Source organism: Schistocerca gregaria, unplaced genomic scaffold (genome assembly GCF_023897955.1).
Source record: "Schistocerca gregaria isolate iqSchGreg1 unplaced genomic scaffold, iqSchGreg1.2 ptg000875l, whole genome shotgun sequence".
Lineage (NCBI taxonomy): Eukaryota > Metazoa > Arthropoda > Insecta > Orthoptera > Acrididae > Schistocerca > Schistocerca gregaria.
This window is the reverse complement of record NW_026062236.1, coordinates 41377-61955: the sequence shown is the minus strand read 5'-3', so window position 1 is coordinate 61955 and position 20579 is coordinate 41377. Positions and strand designations below refer to the sequence as shown.

Below are 20579 nucleotides of genomic sequence, written 5' to 3'. Positions count from 1 at the left end.
AACAAAAAAAAAAAAACGCGGGGCGTCGCTTCTATGTACACACACGCCTGTATAGTATATATATACACGTTTTGCGAGGGTCTCGAGACTTTCGGAGGCCGCCGCCGGGGGAGGGGGAGCCTAGTCTTCCTCCACGGCCATGGGCGCGGGTTGAGTCTTGACGTCCTCGACGATAGTGAACTCGAGTCCGGACTGATCCGGCTTGGGCTGAATGACCACTTCTGAATGCTGAGGAAGCTCGCCGGCGAGGATGGTGCGGGCGACCTGAGTGATGACGTTCTTTTGAAGGTATCGACGAATGGGCCGCGCGCCGTAGTTGGGATCGTAGGATCCCTGGATGATCAGGTCAGCTGCGCCTTGAGTGAGTGTCAGCGTGATGTTCTGATCCGCTAGCAAGCTGCTGATCTTCTTGAGCTGTTGAGGGACGATCTGACGAAGGTCCTCAATAGTCAGCGGAGTGAACACGACGATATCGTCCAGGCGATTCAAGAACTCTGGGGGGAAGCGCTTTTTGACCATGTCCAGCACCACTTCCTTGTCGCGATTGGAAATGGTGTTCTCGATGTTGCAAGAAAGCAGGTAATCGCTGCCAATGTTCGAGGTGAGAATGATGATCACGTTGGAAAAGTCGACTCGGCGCCCGAGGCCGTCAGTCAAGTGTCCCTCGTCCAAGACTTGAAGCAGGACGTTGAAGATCTGAGTGTGCGCCTTTTCGATTTCGTCGAACAAGATGACGCTGTAAGGATTGCGACGAACGGCCTCTGTGAGCTGGCCACCTTCGTCGTACCCGATGTACCCAGGAGGCGCGCCAATAAGTCGAGACACAGAATGAGATTCCATGTATTCGCTCATATCAATGCGAATCATATGTTTTTCGTCGTCAAACAGCTCGTAGGCCAAGGATTTGGCCAATTCGGTCTTTCCCACGCCGGACGGACCCAAAAACATAAACGAACCCGTGGGACGGTGCGCAGGCGCGAGACCCGCTCGACTTCTCTGCACCGCATCCACGACCGCGTCGACGGCCTCGTCTTGACCAATCACGCGCTGGTGCAGACATTTCCCCAACGCCAGCAACTTCTCTCTCTCGCTCTGTTTCAGCCGAGACACCGGAATTCCAGTCCACCTGGCAACCACCTCAGCCACCTGGTCCACTCCAACCACCTCAGATAACATGCTGTTCAGCTCCTGCACCTCCTTGGTCTTTTGACGCACTCTCTCCTGCAAATCCGGTATCGCGTAAAATTTCAAGTCCGCCGCCACGTCCACCTTCAACTGACGCTCCGCCTCCTCCGCTTTGAACACCAACTTGTCCAGACGGTCGCGCATCTCTCTCAGTTCCTCAATGCACCTTCGACTGGACTCGTATTGCGCGTTCAACGGCATCAACTCCTCTCGATGCTTCGCCAAAGACTCTCTCACCACCTCCAAACGCGACTTACTCGCCTCGTCTTCCTCTCTCTCCAGCGCCGCCGCCTCTATCTCCAACTGCAAGATCTTCCTCTCCAACGCGTCTATTTGCTCTGGGCGCGAGTGCAACTGCACGCACGTGCTCGCACACGCCTCATCCACGACGTCGATCGCCTTGTCCGGCAAAAAGCGATTCGTAATATATCGATTCGACAGATTGACCGCCTCCACCAACGCAGAGTCCATTATTCTCACCCCGTGGTGCACCTCGTAGCGGTCCTTCAACCCCCTCAGTATAGAAATGCTGCTCTCCACCGTCGGCTCCCTCACCATCACGACCTGAAAACGACGCTCAAACGCCAAATCCTTCTCAACGTACTTGTGATACTCCTTCAGCGTAGTAGCCCCTATGCATCGCAACTCACCCCTCGCCAACATGGGCTTCAGCAGATTCGCCGCGTCCATCGGCCCGTCCGTCTTCCCCGCTCCCAGCACCAAGTGGATCTCGTCAATGAACAAAATTATCTTCCCCTTCGACTCTTTCACCTCCTTCAATATAGACTTCAACCTCTCCTCAAACTCGCCTCGGTACTTGGCTCCCGCCACCAAGCTACCCATGTCCAGGGAAATAATCCGACACTTCTGCAAATTCTCCGTCACGTCATTCCTCACAATCCTAGTCGCCAAGCCCTCCACTATCGCTGTCTTTCCCGTCCCAGGATGGCCTATCAACACCGGATTGTTCTTCGTCCTCCTTGACAAGACCTGAATCACGCGACGAATCTCCTCGTCTCGCCCAATCACAGGATCCAACTTGCCCAATTCCGCCTGTTCCACTATATCCACTCCATACTTCTGCAGCGCCTCGAAGTTCTCCTCCGCCGTCTTCGAGTCCACTCGACGGTTCCCCTTCACCTCCTGCAACGCCGTCTCAAGCAACTTCTCGTTCACGCCGCAGTCCGAGAAAATGCCCTTTATCTCCGCGTTTTCTGTCGCCAACGCATACAGCAAGTGATAAATAGCTAAGTGCGTGTCTCCCGACTTCTTCTGGTACGCCTGCGCCGCGTTCAGCACCCTCATAAACGCCGGAGACGGGGACAACGACGGCGGCTGTGGTGTCTGTCTAGGTAAATGCGTATAAACGGACCTCAGTCTACGCTCTATTTCCTCTGCACTGGCTCCAGTCCTCGCAATCAACTTCTGAGCAATCTGGCTGTCGTCCTCCAATATAGCTATCATCAAATGTATCGGAAGAACCTCCGCGCAGGAGTTACTCGACGCCAGGCCAACCGCGTCCTCAATCATCTTCGCTGCTTTATCTGTACCCGCGTATTACCAAAAACCAGCGTCAGTCGCCTGTCGGCACGCCAACGACGTCGCACCTCGCAACACACGTACCAGTGAAGCTGATATTACCAATATTATTAAACGACATGGTTATTCGCAAACACTTAAAGATGCAACTAATAAATCCCTCACGTCAAAAAGACCCCATAAATGACATTTCGAAATCCACCCCAAATACACAGAGAATTCACCCGAAATGTCCTAGTAATTTCCATCGTTCAACAACCAAAGCCACTAAAACGAAGCATAACAGTAATACCTGCGGCCCACCCTCTCTCTGCCACGCACGCATGTTTAATAACTCGAAACCGCCCCTTTACCCCCTCACTCAAACACAAAAACCGCCCCTTCACCTCCTCACTCAAACACAAAAACCGCCCCTTCACCTCCTCACTCAAACACAAAAACCGACTCTTTACCTCCTCACTCAAACACAAAAACCGACACCTTACCCCTTACTCAAACACAAAAGCCGACTCTTTACCCCTTACTCAAACACAAAAGCCGACTCTTTACCTCCTTACTCGAACACAAAAGCCGACTCTTTACCCCTTACTCGAACACAAAAACCGACATTCGAAACGTGTCATCTACAAACATAGATAAACAAACCGAAAGTTCGTGGCAAAACCTGCACCCCTTTCTGCGCTTTGCGCCAAAAATGTGAGCGCAACACAGTTTTTTTCTTAAACTAAAGCTTTGTATAGGAACCTTGTGTGCAAAGTATTTTTTATATACCGCTCACCGACAGTGCTCATTCTATATATCGCGAACCAACTCTCGCTCCTGAACTAATACTCGTCATATTCTCATTCCTTACGCGTTAAAGGGAATTGGTTGTGAAAGGCCGTTTCCGTCTCATGAAGGGCGAGTTTCTTCATATTATTTTCTATTTTTGGTTAATTGTACGAAACGCTTTACATCTCTCTCTCTGGTTTCCCTAAAAAGTAAAAAAAAACCCTGAGCCTTCAACTAGCTCAGTTTGATAACTAAAGTTTTATCTAATAGGAATACCAAGGACGAACTTCGCGTTTTCAGTTGGTAGCTCAGTCTGTCAAGACCTTTTTTATCTCCTAACGGGAGAGCCAAAAAAGAAAAACCCCGAACGGCTTGACTAGCTCAGCCTGTCGAAGCCGTTTAACAGGTACTCAGACACATTAGTGAAAGGCTGGATACTCCCTTTGTGCTTTTCGACGCTGTAAGTGATTGTAGGAAGGAGAAACACGACGACTTCGATCTGTTTCGCGCGCGTTCTAACACAAAAGTACTTTTAGGGCAATTTTCCTAGATAAGAGATAAAAATTGACAATACTCAAATACGTGGTTGCTAGGTACGTTTTCAACGACTGGCTAGGGGGGAACTACTCGAAAAGAATAACTGACGAAAAGCCGTAGTGGGGGGGAGTGAGCGGCAGAGACGGGGCTATATGTGTTCACAATCTTCTGTAGACGAACATTCTGGTTTCGATAATTTGAAAAGAGAAAAAAACTGCACTGCTGCCAAGCCAAGCTACCGAGCGGTAGACAGAGGCATACTGGCACCAGCGGACAACGATGACAGGGACGCTCAGAATGCTGGGACCCTAGTCTGGGACCCGACTATCGCACCGTCAGAAGTCGACGACATACTTGAGACATGCAAAGTAAAAGACGAGACCGTCTGTTCTCCTAAAGTGCTATCAGGCTTCATGGGTGATGGCTATAATGCCTGCGACGTGTGCGCTTTTGGCCTGAAGGATGACGGCGAGGACGATGACGGCTTCGGGCAGCCATTGCGACAACGTTACGAAGACAGCAATTCCATGCTGCTACCGTTATTGATGCGACAATATGGAGAAGGAACGTGCTCTGAAAATAATAACATCAAGGACGACATTTTGTGCCTAGAAGACATGCTTCAAGTAGTGAGCGACTCCAATTACTCCAAGGCAGACACCTTGGCCAAATTGCAGACATTGGGCATACGAGGCTGGCATCCAAGGCGGCCAAATAAGAGAAGATGGTCCAGACATGAAATCGAACTTTTCGAACTATATTTCAACGAATATAGAGACGATCTCGCAAAAATCCAAACGTTTGTCAAGACCAAAAGTGTAGCCGATTGCATTGAACTCTACTTTTCAGGAAATTATTGTCTCGAACTTGAAAGAGAGTCAGCGCGGCAGTCAGAAAATAATCAATACATTTCCGACGCCGTGAACCAAGATACCTCCAGAGGAGGGGGGCCTCTACAGTGTACTGGCATCAAAAGAAGATGCAAAAGAGATACTACGAACACATTGTTCTCTGAGTCTCTGTGGAACGCCGATCTAGATATGTGTAGTATGTACAGTGTACCCAATATGTCTGATTTCTATATTGGGTCAAATGGCCAGTCCGGCAGCCCAGCGAATCCTTCTATTTTCGACGCTCAAAACTCCCTCAGCGACTCAGAGCTCGATTTATTCGCCAGTCCGGAAAAAAAAATCGACACTCCTCTGTCCTTTTCGACCACTAGCAATAGGTTCTACTCACTCTTCTATTCTGACTTGAGCAGTGCCTTCGCCCTAGAAAATCATAACACCATCAATCCCCTTAATGTGGTCAAACGATCGAGCCTGCTGCCAGACAGGTCATCAATGAGCAGTACCTCTCAGCCAGATTCGAAATTGGGCATGCATTTCATGTAAAAAAAAAGAGGTCGTTAAACGCTCTCAAATTGTATGTGCTGTACATACATATATTATATATATACACACCTCTCTCTAAAAGGGAGAGATATGTCAACATTGCTGACAAAAAACTCGTTTAAATTCTCTCTGGCAAGACGTTTAAGGTAGAGTAGATGAATGCTAGTTCAGTGACAGTTTCGTCCACTCGTCCCTGTGCAGTTCCGTTTCCAAAGTGGCCGTACTGATTGTCCATTCGAAGTAAAATGAGACTGTTCCCTTTTTTGGTAGAGCGCAGCTTGGCTACATAGCGACTGTGGTTCCAAGGCGGAACGCGAATGTCTAGCATAGAAGAAGTTATGAACATAGCCGGATATTCGTGACTCTGTATGTTCCAATATGGATCATAAGAGTAGATATTTTCAAAATCATCCTTCACATTGGGGTTGCCCCATTCTTCGTACTCATGTACCGTCAGAGGTAGATGTTCGTTCAACATAGAACTCAAGACGTCTAAAAAGGGAACCTTCATCACCATCGCTTTGTACAGCTCCGGTGCTTCGTTGGCGGCGACACCCAAGACCATTCCACCTGCACTCGCGGCTTTAGCTGCGATCCACTTGGGCTGAGTATAGCGATTCGAAATGAGCCATTTCGTACAACTGATAAAATCGTCGAAGGAATTTCGTTTGTTCAACAGCTTGCCACCGGCGTGCCATTGGCGACCAAGCTCGCCTCCACCGCGGACGTGCGCGTAAGCTATCATCCATCCTCGCTGCAGCATTGGTATGTTTGCAATGTCGAAATCAAGGTTCAGAGAATGACCATAGGCGCCATAAACATGTAGCAGTGTCAAGTTATCCATAGAAGGGGCAATGCCCTTGCGATGTACGAGCGTCATGGGCACTTGTACGCCGTCAGTGCTGGGCACCATCACACGTTGAATTTGGTAGTTCTCAGGGTTGAACGCGCTCTTCGCGCCTTCGCTGCACGGAAGCTGGTGCCTGTATCGTTCCTCTAGCACTCCAGTATCAAAGTGATAGTCATACACGACGCCTGGCACAATGGGAGAGCTGTAGGTAAAACGCAGTCTAGACGTATCTGGGTCTAAGTTTGTACCTGGCTCAATGTGACACAAGCCGGACTCGAGCGGAATAAGCACTTCTTCTCGAGTGCTGGTATTGATAACACAAACCCGAGACAGGCCGCCGTGACGCTCATATATAACGACATGGTTCTATATCGAAATTTTTTAGTGCGAGGATGAGTACCGTGAAAATTACGTACACTGTCGCAATGATTTGTACAATCTATGCAACCATTTTCTTTTTGCAAAGCATTTGCTAAAAAATTATTTTGACGTACCGATAAAACGTCCACGTCTTCAATAGAAACGTCCGCTCTGGAAGGCACCAGCACTTCCCATTTTTGTAGATCCAGAATGCTATGATCTGGAACTCGCATGACTTTGTAGTTAGAGTCCTTCTCATTCGTCACAATATAGAAGTAATCTCCTGCATGGTCCATGAAGAACTCGGTCCCCGTATTTCGTGCAGTGATTAATTTAGGCCTCGCATCGCTCGCAGACGTGTCAAGTATTCTAACTTCAGATGTGATCTTGGAATTGCTGTTGATAATAATGTACTTCCAATCTTTGGTTCGACTGATGTCTAAAAAAAACTTATCGTCCAACTCTTCGTGAATGAGCTCATCCTCCACTTTTCCATGTAAATAACGACGGTATATACGATAGGGCCTGCGCATCTCATCTGGTACCGAATAAAAAATGGACTTTCCATCCAGAGCCCATTCAACATTCGACACGTTCTTAATAACTGAAATTTGGGTCTTTTCAACCGTGTCCATGACATAAGCATCAAACATTTCGTTGGATCGTGTGTCAAGAAGATATACCAAAAATCTGTGATCCTGGGTCACCTTCAACGTGCCCACAGTGATTCGATTGCTTTTCTTCAACAGCGTGTTGCAGTCTAATAAAACCTCCTCAGGAGCGTCGAGACTGAGTTTTTTGCGGCAATAAACGGTCATAGAATTTGCGGTTTGACGTGTGTAGTAGTAGTAATCTCCTATTTTCTCGGGTACACACTCAAATTTGCTGGTGGCGAGAGAGTGCACTTCATGGCGGAACATGTTTGCTATGGGCGATAGTTGTTCGTGAATTTGCCTTGCAGCATAGGTGTCCTCATGTACCATATAACGCTGAGCGCTCTAAAAAAACGTTAGCAAGAGAATTTTTTTGATAGCTGAGAGATTATTTAGTTCTACCTTATCGAACGCCATATTGAACAAATAGGCATAATCGTCCGCCAAAATATGGCCAAAGCGGCTGATGCTTTCTGTCAACTTCTTTGCTACAGGTGGAGTGCTTGATATTTGTTCTAACTCTTTAACCGACCGAGCTCCAAGCAGACTCTTCAATGCTGCAGGAATGAAACCTTTTTTTTTTTTTGTAGCATAGGATGCAACAAATGGAGATCTCTGTATTAGAGTCTCAAGCGATTTGGAGGCCGGTGATGAGGGGCGACATCTCAAAGAATAGTGTGTTGGTAAGCCGGTCCGAGATACCGACGGCTGATTCTAGGAAATGTTGCAAAAAATCGCATCGGAAACGGCATCACGATTACCAAGTCACCATTGAAAGAAGATGAATGTTGGATCAGTAAAAGAAGAAACCGGAGCGAAGAGTTTCTCTGGATTTGGCTTTTAAATTCGAACAGTGTGAATCCTCCTACCTTAAAAAAGGTGTGCAAACCAGATAATTCGGGAGAGATTACTACTTAAAAAGAGACGCAAATGCCCTTTTGAGTACCTTATTGCCAAAAAAATGAACGTCCTTTAGTATAAGACGGCACGGAAAAAGCGACTTGGCAAACATGTGATACAACCAGCTGAAGAACAGATGAAGCAAAGTTTTTAAATCAAAGTAGTAAAGAAATTTTTTTTTTTGATTGCAGGCGGGTTTAAGAAAGTAATGCTTTTATTCCAACTTGAGGCAGATTATGAATTCAACGCATTTTTTTCGTTCGATCAGCCACGACACTAGGAGAGACGCCTTTTTTTGGCGTCAAAAGTTTCAGCCTAAAGAAAAAAGCAAACTTTGACTGGACAAACGAGAAATGTACCTAACGGGTCGTTTCGCTACACAAATGAGAATTCAGGCTTGATTACCTAGAAAGAGCTGTTGTAGACGAGTGCAGAATACCGTGCAAACTGAATACCACCCAACAACGCCGATGATGTGATGAGGATATCCTGGCATGGCTAGAAAATAAGAAAGTGGCCAGAAAGCATGTTCAGAAAGGACAGCCATAGGCACTTTCCACCAATAAAAAATGGTAAACAAAGGAACTAAAAAGTTGAAAATATTCAATACCGTTCGTATGTTGGTAACGATAATAGATTGTTCTTTGTTCGAGTTAATCAAGTCAAGGGTCTTTTTTTTTGATGCCAGTTCTCTCTGAGCCATAGCATACTCCACAAACGATGACGGAGAATTGCTAAGTTTGATTTTTCGTTGTAAATTTTTAATATCTGCTTCAATACGCGATTTCTGTGTGCGATTGACCTATAAATTGATAAAGATTAGCACATACTTCGTATGGATAAAAAAGTCAAATTTATAAGTCTGAAGTACAGGCAATGCACACATAACTACAACAATGTCAAAGAGGTATTCTACAACAGCAGGTATAAACTTTGCAGAGAAGGTAATCAGAAAGATAAAAATGAGCGTGCTTAGGTTGCCATTCATGACTATTTAAAATAGCGACTGCTGGTCCATCTGGGCTTTTGATCAGTTTTGTGCATTCAAATACGCTTTTTTTAAATGCAAAAAGATTGAAAAAAATTGCTCCCCGCGAATAGGTGTATAGTTTGGATTGAAAGTTATTGGACCTCAGTCGTTGAAGGAAGGCTGAATCTTCAGCGTAAACTTTCTCCATTGTATTTTGATTGAACACTGTATTTAAGAACACAAATTTTGGGATGTACGAGAGGAAAATTGACAAAGTATTTAGAAGACAGAAATCGCTGAAGGCTGAGTTAGAAATGCTTTTCATTAAGACAATCTGTATGCTAACCGCTTACGGTGCTACAGGATTGATGGGTGAAATTTGTCATTTTTTTTCTTTCATAACGGTTCTGATTTTTGTACAACATGCTTGATATCGTTGTTGCGAAGCGATTAATATTAAGATATCCTCCTAACTACCCAATCAATTTATCGAAAACTTTTTTTTAAACTTGATTGCCTTATTTGGAAAGAGTATTCTAACTTATTCTTTTTCTTATATTGCTACCTTAAGAACCAAGTTGACGTCCTAATGTCAAATATTGAGGTGACGACATCGCACGCTCATAATAGCCGAATACAAGTTCGCGTTGCTGCGCACACGCATATACGAGGTCTTGGTTTAGATGATACAGGGAAAGCCATCTCTATTTCGTCTACCGGGATGATCGGGCAGACTGAAGCTCGTGAGGCATGCGGCGTGTTGATTGACATGATTACGGCTAAAAAGATGGCAGGTCGCGCCATGTTAATCACGGGCGCCCCCGGGACTGGAAAAACAGCATTAGCACAAGCCATGGCTCACAGTCTCGGGAAGAAGGTTCCATTTTGTCCAATGGTAGGGTCGGAAGTTTATAGTAACGAGGTGAAAAAAACCGAAATTTTGGCTGAAAATTTTCGTCGAGCGATTGGTCTTCGAATCAAGGAGACAAAAGAGGTCTATGAAGGCGAGGTCATAACTATTACCCCAGAAGAAATGGAAAACCCTATGGGAAATTACGGGAAGACAATCTCTCATGTTATTATTGGTCTAAAGACCAACAAAGGAACGAAGCATCTTAAGCTGGACCCTAGCATATACGAGAACATTCTAAAAGAGCGCATTCATCCAGGAGATGTTATTTACATCGAAGCTAATAGCGGTGCTGTAAAAAGAGTGGGTAGATCAGAATCGTTCATCACCGAAGTTGACTTGGAAGCGGATGAATACGTGCCATTGCCTAAGGGAGATGTTCATAAGAAAAAGGAAATTATACAAGATCTCACATTGCATGATTTGGATGTAGCCAACGCCTGTCCTCAAGGTGGACAAGATATTATGTCAATGATGGGACAACTTGTAAAACAGAAAAAAACTGAAATTACAGAAAAATTACGTATGGAAATCAACAAGGTCGTTAATAAATACATAGAATCTGGCGTAGCAGAATTGATACCTGGTGTGCTATTTATAGATGAAGTTCATATGCTTGACATAGAATGTTTTACCTATCTCAACCGTGCACTAGAGTCTACATTAGCACCAATTGTCATTTTGGCCACAAACCGAGGTCGTGCAACTATACGTGGTACGACGGTCGATGCACCACATGGTATTCCCATTGACCTTCTAGATCGTCTGATAATTGTACGCACTATTCCTTATACAAAAGAAGAAATTCAGCATATTATCAATTTAAGAGCTGATGTAGAGGGTGTCAAATTGGATGCCGGGGCAAAGCAAGCCATTGTCGATGTCGCCGCCTCCACTTCCCTGAGGCACGCGATTCAACTTTTAACACCGTCTGCTATTCTGGCCAAAGCAAAGGAATTACAAGCTGGCATTATTACAAAAGAAATTATTACTGAAATTTCTGAACTTTTTCTCGATGCTTCTAGTTCTGCCAAATTGCTCTAAAAATCAAATGTGAGGCATCTCGACTCATCCTATCTTTTTCGGCTAAAATTATATATAGTGTATATCTTGTGAAAGCATTCGGAGATCCACTCTAAAAATCGTTCTCTCAACGTTAATTTCAACCCCTTGAATTCTCTCTAATCAAATATATAAAATATGTTAGAGTGTTTTTTTACCAAATACTTGGACGGCCTTTTTCAATCCTCCCTTTGTAATCTTTTCTTATAAGTTCGTCTATATTGTAGGTTTTGATTCAGCTGAAAAAACTGCTTGCTTTCAACGCAATTTTTCTAAAAAACGCATTAATATGAATAGATAAGATCAAAAATATTTAAGGTGATGTGTTATCAAACTTTGAAAACACATGGCAACTGGATTCAAAAAATAGTGCAGAATCTAACTTTCGCATGTGTCAAGAATTGGAGCTTTCTAAAACTCTATTTACACCTATACCAACCATTTTGTAAATCTGAGCGATCCAAACACCGCTTAAAATAATGTACATATATATTCCATAAGTCAGTAACACCCAAATTTAGCTGAACGATAATGAGAGTATATAGGCGGCGTGTGGAGTGAGTCGCAAACAAATTATGCTAATAACGGATAGACATTTTTTGAACTTTCAAAGATGTATTTTTTTATGCTAGCTATTTGTGAATTGCTCTTACCAATTCAACGCCAGTAATTTTTCTATCTATTGTCTTTTTCTCGAGTAATCTAAATAAGTAAAAGAAAATATTAGGCTGATCACCGCGGCAGCTTCTTCATGCGCGTGAACCACCTTGAAATTTTGTCAAACAGTATTCGAACCTGCAAATAGACATATTTCTCTAATTGAGGTTTTTCGTTTTCGCATTCAATAGCAGCAGGTAATCTGTCTACACATTTTTTTCAGGATTGCCTTAATAATGAGCTGTAACCAATCTGTGCATCAAATGAAGTCATGGAAACGAATTTATCATTGCCGTAAAACAATATTGCGCTTCTTGTAGATGGTGGTAGCATAAGGTTCTCTTTTTATAGACAGACAGAGGGTATCTCACAATGCACAACTTAGATGTTTCATCGTAGTTATGTGTACATTCCGTATGAGGCAGATAAATGAACTTGAATTCAGCCATGTTTATAAAAGAGGCTTTTCATTACTCTATTTTTTAAAGGTAGAAAAATCGATAGTGATCAGGGGATGTATGCGAACTCTCATTCACCGAGGAGTCCGTGGTGATGTTTTTGGTAAGTTGAGAGTGTATTGTACAAGAAAAGCAATTTTTTATTGCCATTATTTCCCTTAAAATTTACAGAGTCATGTATCGCGTGCCTATTGCCTTGAGCGTTAAAAATATTAGCCGTCCAAAATGCCGATCCTATGGTGAAACGTCACATGAGACAGTCGACGCTTCTAAAATATCCTCAAACATAAATCCTACCGAGTTAAAAAAAAAGTCTCTTTCGTATGTTTAAAATTAACGTGCAAGCCGAGCTAGTTTAGCTACGCATTTTTCCATGTGATGAAAATAAGGGGAATAGTGTGCAGATAATAACCTATTTTTGTATCTCTTGGGCGCATCACTTTATAGAAAAAAGGATTTTTATTTACTGGTAAATCACACAGTTTCTCTTGCACGAATCAAGATGTCCGGGAAAGCACCGCGATTTGTAAGCAGAATGGATGACATGCCCAAGAAAACCAGCAGTTAACATAGTTTCAGTTACACGATTTACTGATGCAAATTATATGTTTAATAGAAAGCCGTGTGATATTTCGTTGAAATTCAGCTGGATTATTATTTTTTTTTTGTGGGAACAGCTCATTACTTCTAACATAATTCTTATTTGTATATTATAAAGTAGAGTTAATACAGCGAAATTCGGATGGGAAAGGATTATTACAGTATCCTTGAGATTCCAAAAACTTCTAGTCTAGACGCCATAAAAAAAGCCTACAAGAAGTTAGCATTAAAATGGCACCCCGATCGTAACCTGAATAAAAAAGCAGAGGCAGAAGCAAAGTTCAAAGAAGTATGTTTTATAATAGAGGAAGGAACTCACAATCACTGCTAATGTTTTTTAAATCTATTGTTTTTTTGACACTAATTTTTTTTGAAATTTTCAGATAGCTGAAGCATACGAAGTACTTTCTGACCCGGACAAAAGGAAGATTTATGACCAGTTTGGAGAGGAAGGTATCAGGGGTGGTGCAGAATTCGCAGATGGTAGACCCCAGTTTTCCAGGGGTCCAGGTGGTACCAGAACCTATTACTTCACATCAGGTGCAACCGACCCATACAAAATTTTCGAGCAATTCTTCGGCAGCGCAAATGGCATGGGCCAATCTCCATTCTCTTCCATGGGTTTTGGTGATGATAGCATTTTTCTTGGTGGAAGATCCAAAATGGCATTCAAGAACTCTAAGCTCAAGGATGCCGTGCGCGAGATAAATGTTTCATTAGAGGAAATGTATACTGGAACTGTAAAAAAGCTCAAAATTACTCGTCGCATCTGCGATAACTCCGGACATTCAACTAATGACGCGAAAATCATCGAAGTAAAAATACAGCCTGGATGTATTGATGGTCATACATTCAAATTCCAAAATGCAGGTGACCAGCTGTCCACACAAACCCAAGACGTCCTCGTAGTCGTAAGGCAACTTCCTCACCCTTATTATAAGCGACAAGGCGACGATCTGATTTTCAATTGTGACATTACGCTGTACCAGGCGCTGGTAGGTCACAAACTTAGCATACCTACCTTACATGATCCGAGTACTCATCATACTGTCATGATCAAGGACGTCATTAGCCCAGATTATGTGCATCAGCTCCCAGGTTGTGGCATGCCCACGGCCTCTGGTAGACGAGGAAATCTCTATATCCACTTTAACATCAAGTTCCCTAAGTCAATTCCTCCAAATCAGAGAGAGCAGGTGAAAGCAGCACTAAGGGGACTGCCTTACTAAAAAACCGTTTTGCTATCCCAAATGCAGAATGTATTTCGAATACAAATAATTGTGTAAATAATGTAATTTTTTTTTATTTTAGTACCACCCATTCAACTTTTGCTTAGTATAACATCTAGTAGGCCATTACTCAATATGCAAGTGTACACTCCACGATGTCTCGAAATAGAAAGCCACCACCGTCAGCTGATCACGTTCTAAATGAGTTCTTGATAGACAAGGATGTTAGGAAAATTAACAATGCTATAGCGCTTTTTGAGCGGAGATTTTATGACAATCTCTACCCTGACTGGAATCCCAAGGATACACTGAGTGAGAGAGTACGTTTCTTAACTTTGAGTTCGAGCTCTATGAGTCGGCCAGCACGAGGCAACTCGTTAAAAAAAGTTGGCCTTTTCAACAACGTTTTTACGCCATCTGTCTATCCTGACCTGACCATTCCATTGAATGCATGTGCAGTTCTCTCGCCTCATCATTGCTGCCGATGCACTCAAACAAAAGGAGAAACTAGAACTTTTTTTGCTCTCTAGAGATATCATCGAGAACTAGAATAGCACGGTCGTAGTGCTGTCAGATGTCTCTATCCCATCGACACTCTCCTTATTTACAGCCCAAAAAGTAGTTGAAACGCAGTCTCATCCTCCCCACCGCATGACGCCGAGAGACCCTCATGCTTGTTTTGCTCCGGCAGACACACGTCACTCGCAAACCGCTCTCCTCTCGACTTGGCGTATTCGAGTTACCCGAGGGCAATATGCGTGTGTGTACCATTTCATGCGTTTGGAGAGTATTTGCACAGGAGTGATGATATCTGAGAAAGCAGTGAATTCAGCCAGAAAACGCATAAGTCGTCGGGATTGAAAGAGTTTGAGTCGCATGACAACGCGAATTGTATTCTCTATTACAAATAAAAGTCGGTAGCAATAGAGGGCGATGAAGTCTGTTTTGTGTATGAAAGTTGTGCTATTCCTGGCACCGCTCCTTTCCAAAGAAGCGAGCTGGTTCCACGTTGTTTTCACACCGACTGACGTGTGCGGGAGGGGCTTACCGCATACTTGGCTTGACAGGAAACAGAGACTATTCGCAATGCCGGCTTACTTCCCACTCTGCCCCCGGTGGCAGCGTGAACAATACGTTCCCACATCTCTGGAGGAGAAAGAATGCCTTCTATTCTCTTTTTGAGGAATGCATTAATTCGCCCCGCCGACTGTAAGACATGCGAGCTAACAACTTAGGTAGTTACGAGGCAGATCAACATTATTCTAAACTGAGAGATTTGGATCTTTAGATAATCTTTAACAAGAAAAGTAATTCTTAGTTTAGAAAAACACAGATCAGCGTGTTCATATTTTTACTCAATATAGCTCAGCATAAACACTCGATTATCTTTATTTGTTATAATGTGTCAAGGTCGTGTCTTCTCTGCTGGTATCAAGTGCCTGCTGTTTGAGAAATGGCCATTGTTGTTCTCAATTAGACTTTTACAGTTGCCGGAATGACTCATGAAAAAGATAACAAGGTGCTTGGGGCCATCAACAGCTTTATAGGAAAGGTAAAGGAAAAGACCGGGAAGGTCATGAGGAAATCTAGCTCAGAACTGCGGAACCGACACTCAGCAGACAAACTAGATAGACGCTCGTCCTCTTTTACCCCCAACGTGAAAGAAGATGAAGGCCTTGATGATGCGGGTATGTGGGTATAGGGGAGAGGTCTGCAGAAGAGGCCTCTAGGGGGGTCATCGTGAGGCGCAGACATGCGTAGCACAGAGGCGCGCACGGAGGTAGGGCGTAGTTGCGTAATGGTGGGATGTGTTGTCACGTTCGTCTAATTCAATTCCAACGCTTCTCGCGCGCGTGCATGCGAAACGCGAATTATGTTGCAGCAAACCGAGCAAATAGCAGAAATGAAAATATTCCTCAGACTCAACAACATGGGGCCGGAGGAAATGTACCACGAACCGATGAGGCGCAGGGAATGCAAGACAAAGATGTCATGAAGGATAGTGTACCAGGAGGGCAACAGCAAAATGCGGGCAATATGAGTACAAACCAGGGAGGTGCGTTTTGATACAGTTCGTTTCGTACCCTCCTCATGTGAGGTATAAGGATGACGCTTGAATAACACGAACACTTTGGTTTGTGACGAATGATATGTAGGCGCGATACCTCAGGATTCTGCGATTCAGCAAGGAAATGCAGCACAAGGCGCAGCTCAACGAGGCGCGAATGCCGCCCAAGGCGCCGCTCAACATGGTGCAGACACAGCCCAGGGTGCCGCCCAACATGGCGCAGACACGGCTCAGGGTGCTGCTCAACATGGTGTAGATACTGCTCAGGGTGCCGCTCAACATGGCGCAGATACTGCTCAGGGTGCTGCTCAACACGGCGTAGATACTGCTCAGGGCGCTGCTCAACATGGCGCAGATACTGCTCAGGGCGCTGCTCAACACGGTGCAAACGCTGCTCAGGGTGCCGCCCATCATGGCGCGAACGCTGCCCAGGGCGCGGTACAACAGGGCAAGGACCAAGCGCGGGAATCTGTGTCGGGAGCCGTTCATAACGCCCTTCACAGTTCCAACTCTGAAATAGCAGATGGCCGTAATATGTCAGCTCTAGACTATTCCAAGAAACTGGCCAAAAAGGCATACAGCACTATTGCCAAGTAGTGACTCTGTATATAAAATCTGGCTTTGTCCTTGGACCTTTGGGAAACGTTAAATAAATATTTGGTGTCGAGCTGAAGTTTCTTCTGCTTGTGTGCGCCACTAATGGCTGTGTGTCCTCAGCGACTGCAACCTCTCTGTGGGGTGCTTGTTTGAGTTGTGTGTCAGGATGCTGGGCCTGCTGTATGGGAGTTCTACACGTGATTCGGCGAAGCATGTGTTTCGACAGTCGGCGTTCTCCACATGCGGAAGTCGGTCATGTCGATACCGAAGCAGAGTTCGCCGCGGTACACGTGTTTGTCTAGGCGGAGGTACTTGAATATCAATGACACTTTTTAAACGGGGGCGCAAAGTTGAGCTCGGAATGATGGCCCCTCGACCTTATTACTCTGTCACAGCACTCAAAACGAACGGCCTTCCATGGAAGTCTTAATTAGCGTTCTTGACTGTTACACCATTTGAATCGGAACGATTGAAAAACTAGAATTTTTGTATATATCTCCGAGCTGAGAAGGATATTGTTTTTCACCGGCATTTCATCGAAGCCATGTCGACGGTCTGTCCTACCGATGGCTTTTGAGAGCAAGCGCGCAACGCGTACTTTTTTTTTAGCGTCAGCCATACGTTATGCCTGACTCCTCGGCCAGTTGGCATTTTTTACTGGAAGCACAAAAAAAAGAGCGTGCAGGCCTCAAACAATTTTTTTTGCTACATCTGATATAGCACTTCCCGATATCAGTGGCTCTCATTTCGTCGAGTTGGCGCGGGTGAAGATGAAATTTAGTGCTGGTGTGATTGCGGCCGAAACGAGTCAAATTGAAGAGAAGAACCGCGAACTTGCGAATCAAATACTAAGCTATAGCGAAAATCAGGGAGGGACTCGTCTTGAGGCTTTGAAGAGAGAAAACAAGACTCTGGAATATAAGATTAACGCAGGCGAAAGGGCTGGAAACATACTCGAGGCTGAAATACGCCAGCTACGCCGTGAGTGCCGTTCGAAAGAAAGGGCATTGCAGGCCCTTCTGACGGTGGTACTACACTTCGACAGTGAGCGGAAGCTGCTCGAAGAGGAATTGCAAAGAGAGAAAGAATGTCTTCCAGAATTACTGAACCTGTCCTTAGAAAAGATGGCGGAGATGATCTTCCGAGTGTTCTGAGTTTTGTACTAGTGTCTTAAAACCGTTTAGGGTGAAGAATCGATGTACGGGCAAATTGTATTTTTAGAAGCCAAAAATATCTCAACAACAAAACAAGCATGTCAGCTACCTTTTTTTGAGAGGGAGAAGGGAAATTATTGGTTGTATATTTTCGAACATCCCCGTGTATTCCTTGTCTGTAACTTTCCTTCACAGATCTCTTAATTATCCATGCTTAAATCATCATCACATACAAAGTACTAAAAAAGGTGATGTTAACTTTTTGGGTGGAGGGCCTATTTTTAGTTTTTTGTTTTTTATTTCTGCATGTGCCCTACGAGACGATTTAATTCAGTTGACAAATTTTGGTCTTATATTGCTTTTTTCCTTTTCGCTACTTGCTACTTTGCTTCCAGAATTTTTATGCTGACAGCTACGCCATCTGTATCACAGGATGGACTTGCAGCGCTGAATGCTGCTGCACTATCCAATTCCTCCCCCGATATAGTAGTACGTTTCAATGTTTCTTTCTACCAGTTTCACTTCTGAATTCGCACTGTTGCGCGTGTCGCTGCAAAACGCGCAGCTTCCGTCTCAAGCGGATCCAAGCGGTGCATTAGCCTATATATATGGTTTCTGATTGAGTTATTTGTATTTCTTGGTCCACTGATATGGCCAGGTTTCAAAGAATTCAGCCAGTTTTCTATAATGCGCACACATACCTATTGCTGACTTGTTGCTCAGAGTTAGCTAGGTACTTTGTCACCCCTATTCCTATATGCTAATTTTACCATTCTGCTATCCTCTTCAAGCAGGCTGATAAGATGGGTCTATCCAAGCGCAAAGTTTATGATCGCAACTTCCAAAAATCCGAGGTTATCAAGTACTTGGTACTCAAACAAAAACTTCAGCACATATCACTTCCCCTAATCATCAAAGGCACGAGAAAAACGTCTATTCAGAAAATCGCTCAACCATGCCCCAAAAAAATGTTGATTCCATTATTTGCTTTTTTCTCGTCTACCTCAGCTAACTTTCTTGATATCTTTGTTACCGAAAAACATGCGTAGATGGCCTGTTTCAAAAAGATACCAACCAGGGTACGCGGTGCGGCGAAACGAGTTCAATCTGCCCTTCCTGACATTCGCTCACTCTCTTACCTCCTTTCAGACTATCTTGTGTTTTTGTACAAGGCAAGCGTGCATGAGTACAACGAGGGGTTCGGGCCCAGCGTGGTAATCAAGCTTGACGGCGACGAAACCGTGTGGAAACGCAGTCGGAACAAATGGAACTCTTTCGACAAAATTAAGACGATTTCTGACTTACACACCAATAGCGAGGATATCGAAGTTATCTGGGACCATCTACACCTCAACTCGTTCTACATCACCGAGAGAATGTACTATTATCTTGACCATGAGAAGCACAAAGATAAACTTCAGACGCTTCGAGCTAAGCTCTACATTACGAGACTCCAACAAAGAACCGAGCGAACACTCTTACTCCAGTTCATCATGGAAAAAATACGAGATGACAAGATTAAAACAAAAAAACCAAACAAAATCTGCTTTAAAAAGCAAAATCTTTTGAAAACGCAATCCACCCCAGACGACTTGCAGCTACCTCATCCAGCCAAACTCCCCTCCACCTTTCAGCGTCAAAAATCATTTCTGAAACAACCTAAACAATCATGTACCGCTGCCCCTCCTCTTAACAGTAAAAAACGCAAACGAATGTCACTATCTTCAGGAAATACCCAAAATTCTGATCGCTCAAAACTCAATTCAGCCCAGCAAAACCCTCTCTATAGCTTCCCGGTATTTTCGCCTCCTAATCTCAACGCCATTCAATATAACAACAATAACTCCCAATCTAACAACTCACTCCTCGTCAGGCCACTGGCTCTTAAACCTCAAGCACATGGCTATTGGTCCGTCCAGTTCCCTGACTCTACGATTCAGACCGCAAGGCAATCCAATCACGGCTTCTACACCCAGCCACTGAGCTGCATTCACCAACAACCACAAACCAACAATGACCTTCCAAATATGAATCTATCCCTTTACCCTTTTTACAATTCTCAAATAACTCAGAAATGTCCCTTCAATTGTTCACCTAACTATGCCGTCACTTATCCCAGTGGCCTCCCAGAAGACAAAAATTATTCGAGAGCAACGAGTTACCCTGCCTCGTATCAATATCATCATTCCTCTAGTGACCGTGCTGAACTTAATCTCCCCTCTCCCAAACAGATTTCTCCTTTTATTGACCCTAGAATGACCCTGCACGATCCAAATCTATCAAGTCTGTCAACAAAGAACATACTGCAAATGTTCGATCAGGAAAGCAACACAATGCTCCCTATAGGCGCCCTCTATTTTCCTTCCTTCGACATCAATCAATCAATTCCAGTTCAATCGCTTCATCCTCTACCGCCAAAACAATGACAGAACCCTTACTGTCCCAATAGTGCCTGAAATACCAACAGTCGACCGCATCTATTGTCTCGTCTATTCACCTTTTCTTTTGAACTTGACATAAACTGCGTATTGAAAATGCTTCTGACCATTAAAATATTCGCAGGCGTGATCGCTGAATTTTAAAAATTCCTTTTATTCGCATTCGAGACCGAGCTTGTGCAAAAGCGGAGTCCTCACAAATCAATTTTTAAAATTGCTATAAACTCGCCTGAAGAAATAGAACACG

At 44.2% G+C, this 20579-nt stretch overlaps 7 protein-coding genes across 13 annotated transcripts; 5 read left to right on the top strand and 2 right to left on the bottom strand.

Moving 5' to 3' along the window:
- Window positions 1-6: 6 nt before the first annotated feature.
- On the bottom strand, window positions 7-2871 carry LOC126323913 (uncharacterized). The gene is made up of 2 exons (XM_049994832.1): window positions 2809-2871; window positions 7-2729 (listed from the first exon to the last, which is right to left on the bottom strand). Exons 1-2 carry the CDS (start codon window positions 2843-2845, stop codon window positions 121-123), a joined length of 2646 nt encoding a protein of 881 aa, XP_049850789.1. The 5' UTR covers window positions 2846-2871; the 3' UTR covers window positions 7-120.
- Window positions 2872-3508: 637 nt separating this feature from the next.
- On the top strand, window positions 3509-6777 carry LOC126323932 (uncharacterized). 2 transcript variants are annotated; one of them, XM_049994852.1, is made up of 4 exons: window positions 3509-3662; window positions 3766-3955; window positions 4032-4088; window positions 4153-6777. In XM_049994852.1, exon 4 carries the CDS (start codon window positions 4185-4187, stop codon window positions 5424-5426), a length of 1242 nt encoding a protein of 413 aa, XP_049850809.1. In that variant the 5' UTR covers window positions 3509-3662; window positions 3766-3955; window positions 4032-4088; window positions 4153-4184; the 3' UTR covers window positions 5427-6777. The 2 variants fall into 2 exon arrangements, with proteins under 2 accessions (XP_049850809.1, XP_049850810.1); XM_049994853.1 differs by having other exon boundaries at window positions 3547-3662; window positions 3766-3901.
- On the bottom strand, window positions 5445-8321 carry LOC126323931 (protease 2-like). Of its 2 annotated transcripts, XM_049994850.1 has the most exons (4): window positions 8236-8321; window positions 7692-8003; window positions 6771-7634; window positions 5445-6642 (listed from the first exon to the last, which is right to left on the bottom strand). In XM_049994850.1, exons 1-4 carry the CDS (start codon window positions 8299-8301, stop codon window positions 5545-5547), a joined length of 2340 nt encoding a protein of 779 aa, XP_049850807.1. In that variant the 5' UTR covers window positions 8302-8321; the 3' UTR covers window positions 5445-5544. The 2 variants fall into 2 exon arrangements, with proteins under 2 accessions (XP_049850807.1, XP_049850808.1); XM_049994851.1 differs by lacking the exon at window positions 8236-8321 and having other exon boundaries at window positions 7692-8077.
- Window positions 8322-9329: 1008 nt separating this feature from the next.
- LOC126323933 (ruvB-like 1) lies at window positions 9330-11310 on the top strand. Of its 2 annotated transcripts, none has more exons than XM_049994854.1 (2): window positions 9330-9412; window positions 9523-11310. In XM_049994854.1, the coding sequence occupies exon 2, from the start codon at window positions 9749-9751 to the stop codon at window positions 11111-11113; it is 1365 nt and encodes a 454-aa protein (XP_049850811.1). In that variant the 5' UTR covers window positions 9330-9412; window positions 9523-9748; the 3' UTR covers window positions 11114-11310. The 2 variants fall into 2 exon arrangements, with proteins under 2 accessions (XP_049850811.1, XP_049850814.1); XM_049994857.1 differs by having other exon boundaries at window positions 9731-11293.
- A 1619-nt stretch (window positions 11311-12929) lies between these two features.
- LOC126323911 (dnaJ homolog subfamily B member 4-like) lies at window positions 12930-14165 on the top strand. Its single transcript, XM_049994829.1, has 2 exons — window positions 12930-13135; window positions 13230-14165. Exons 1-2 carry the CDS (start codon window positions 12989-12991, stop codon window positions 14073-14075), a joined length of 993 nt encoding a protein of 330 aa, XP_049850786.1. The 5' UTR covers window positions 12930-12988; the 3' UTR covers window positions 14076-14165.
- A 1315-nt stretch (window positions 14166-15480) lies between these two features.
- Window positions 15481-16873, top strand: LOC126323904 (filaggrin-2-like). The gene is made up of 3 exons (XM_049994820.1): window positions 15481-15763; window positions 15958-16131; window positions 16232-16873. Exons 1-3 carry the CDS (start codon window positions 15571-15573, stop codon window positions 16738-16740), a joined length of 876 nt encoding a protein of 291 aa, XP_049850777.1. The 5' UTR covers window positions 15481-15570; the 3' UTR covers window positions 16741-16873.
- A 561-nt stretch (window positions 16874-17434) lies between these two features.
- LOC126323902 (uncharacterized) lies at window positions 17435-20575 on the top strand. 4 transcript variants are annotated; one of them, XR_007559748.1, is made up of 4 exons: window positions 17435-17938; window positions 18327-18383; window positions 18686-18973; window positions 19044-20575. XR_007559748.1 is itself a non-coding variant. In XM_049994817.1 (4 exons), the coding sequence occupies exons 1-4, from the start codon at window positions 18297-18299 to the stop codon at window positions 20318-20320; spliced, it is 1521 nt and encodes a 506-aa protein (XP_049850774.1). In that variant the 5' UTR covers window positions 18228-18296; the 3' UTR covers window positions 20321-20575. The 4 variants fall into 4 exon arrangements, 3 of the variants coding, with proteins under 3 accessions (XP_049850774.1, XP_049850775.1, XP_049850776.1); XM_049994817.1 differs by lacking the exon at window positions 17435-17938 and having other exon boundaries at window positions 18228-18383; window positions 18686-18812; window positions 18944-18973; XM_049994818.1 differs by lacking the exon at window positions 17435-17938 and having other exon boundaries at window positions 18233-18383; window positions 18689-18812; window positions 18944-18973.
- The last annotated feature ends 4 nt before the right edge of the window (window positions 20576-20579 follow it).

Coding starts and splice junctions, on each gene's coding strand:
- LOC126323913 (XM_049994832.1), bottom strand. CDS start 2,845: ATGTCGTTTAATAATATTGGTAATATCAGCTTCACTG. Junction 2,730..2,808: donor TGGTAATATCAGCTTCACTG/GTACGTGTGTTG, acceptor ACGCGGGTACAG/ATAAAGCAGCGAAGATGATT.
- LOC126323932 (XM_049994852.1), top strand. CDS start 4,185: ATGTGTTCACAATCTTCTGTAGACGAACATTCTGGTTTCGATAATTTG.
- LOC126323931 (XM_049994850.1), bottom strand. CDS start 8,301: ATGTTTGCCAAGTCGCTTTTTCCGTGCCGTCTTATACTAAAGGACGTT. Junction 8,004..8,235: donor TTCATTTTTTTGGCAATAAG/GTACTCAAAAGG, acceptor AACATTTCCTAG/AATCAGCCGTCGGTATCTCG. Junction 6,643..6,770: donor AAGACGTGGACGTTTTATCG/GTACGTCAAAAT, acceptor ATTTCGATATAG/AACCATGTCGTTATATATGA.
- LOC126323933 (XM_049994854.1), top strand. CDS start 9,749: ATGTCAAATATTGAGGTGACGACATCGCACGCTCATAATAGCCGAATA.
- LOC126323911 (XM_049994829.1), top strand. CDS start 12,989: ATGGGAAAGGATTATTACAGTATCCTTGAGATTCCAAAAACTTCTAGT. Junction 13,136..13,229: donor CAGAAGCAAAGTTCAAAGAA/GTATGTTTTATA, acceptor TGAAATTTTCAG/ATAGCTGAAGCATACGAAGT.
- LOC126323904 (XM_049994820.1), top strand. CDS start 15,571: ATGACTCATGAAAAAGATAACAAGGTGCTTGGGGCCATCAACAGCTTT. Junction 15,764..15,957: donor TGAAGGCCTTGATGATGCGG/GTATGTGGGTAT, acceptor ATTATGTTGCAG/CAAACCGAGCAAATAGCAGA. Junction 16,132..16,231: donor TATGAGTACAAACCAGGGAG/GTGCGTTTTGAT, acceptor AATGATATGTAG/GCGCGATACCTCAGGATTCT.
- LOC126323902 (XM_049994817.1), top strand. CDS start 18,297: ATGCTGACAGCTACGCCATCTGTATCACAGGATGGACTTGCAGCGCTG. Junction 18,384..18,685: donor ATTCCTCCCCCGATATAGTA/GTACGTTTCAAT, acceptor ATCCTCTTCAAG/CAGGCTGATAAGATGGGTCT. Junction 18,813..18,943: donor ACTTCCCCTAATCATCAAAG/GCACGAGAAAAA, acceptor AAACATGCGTAG/ATGGCCTGTTTCAAAAAGAT.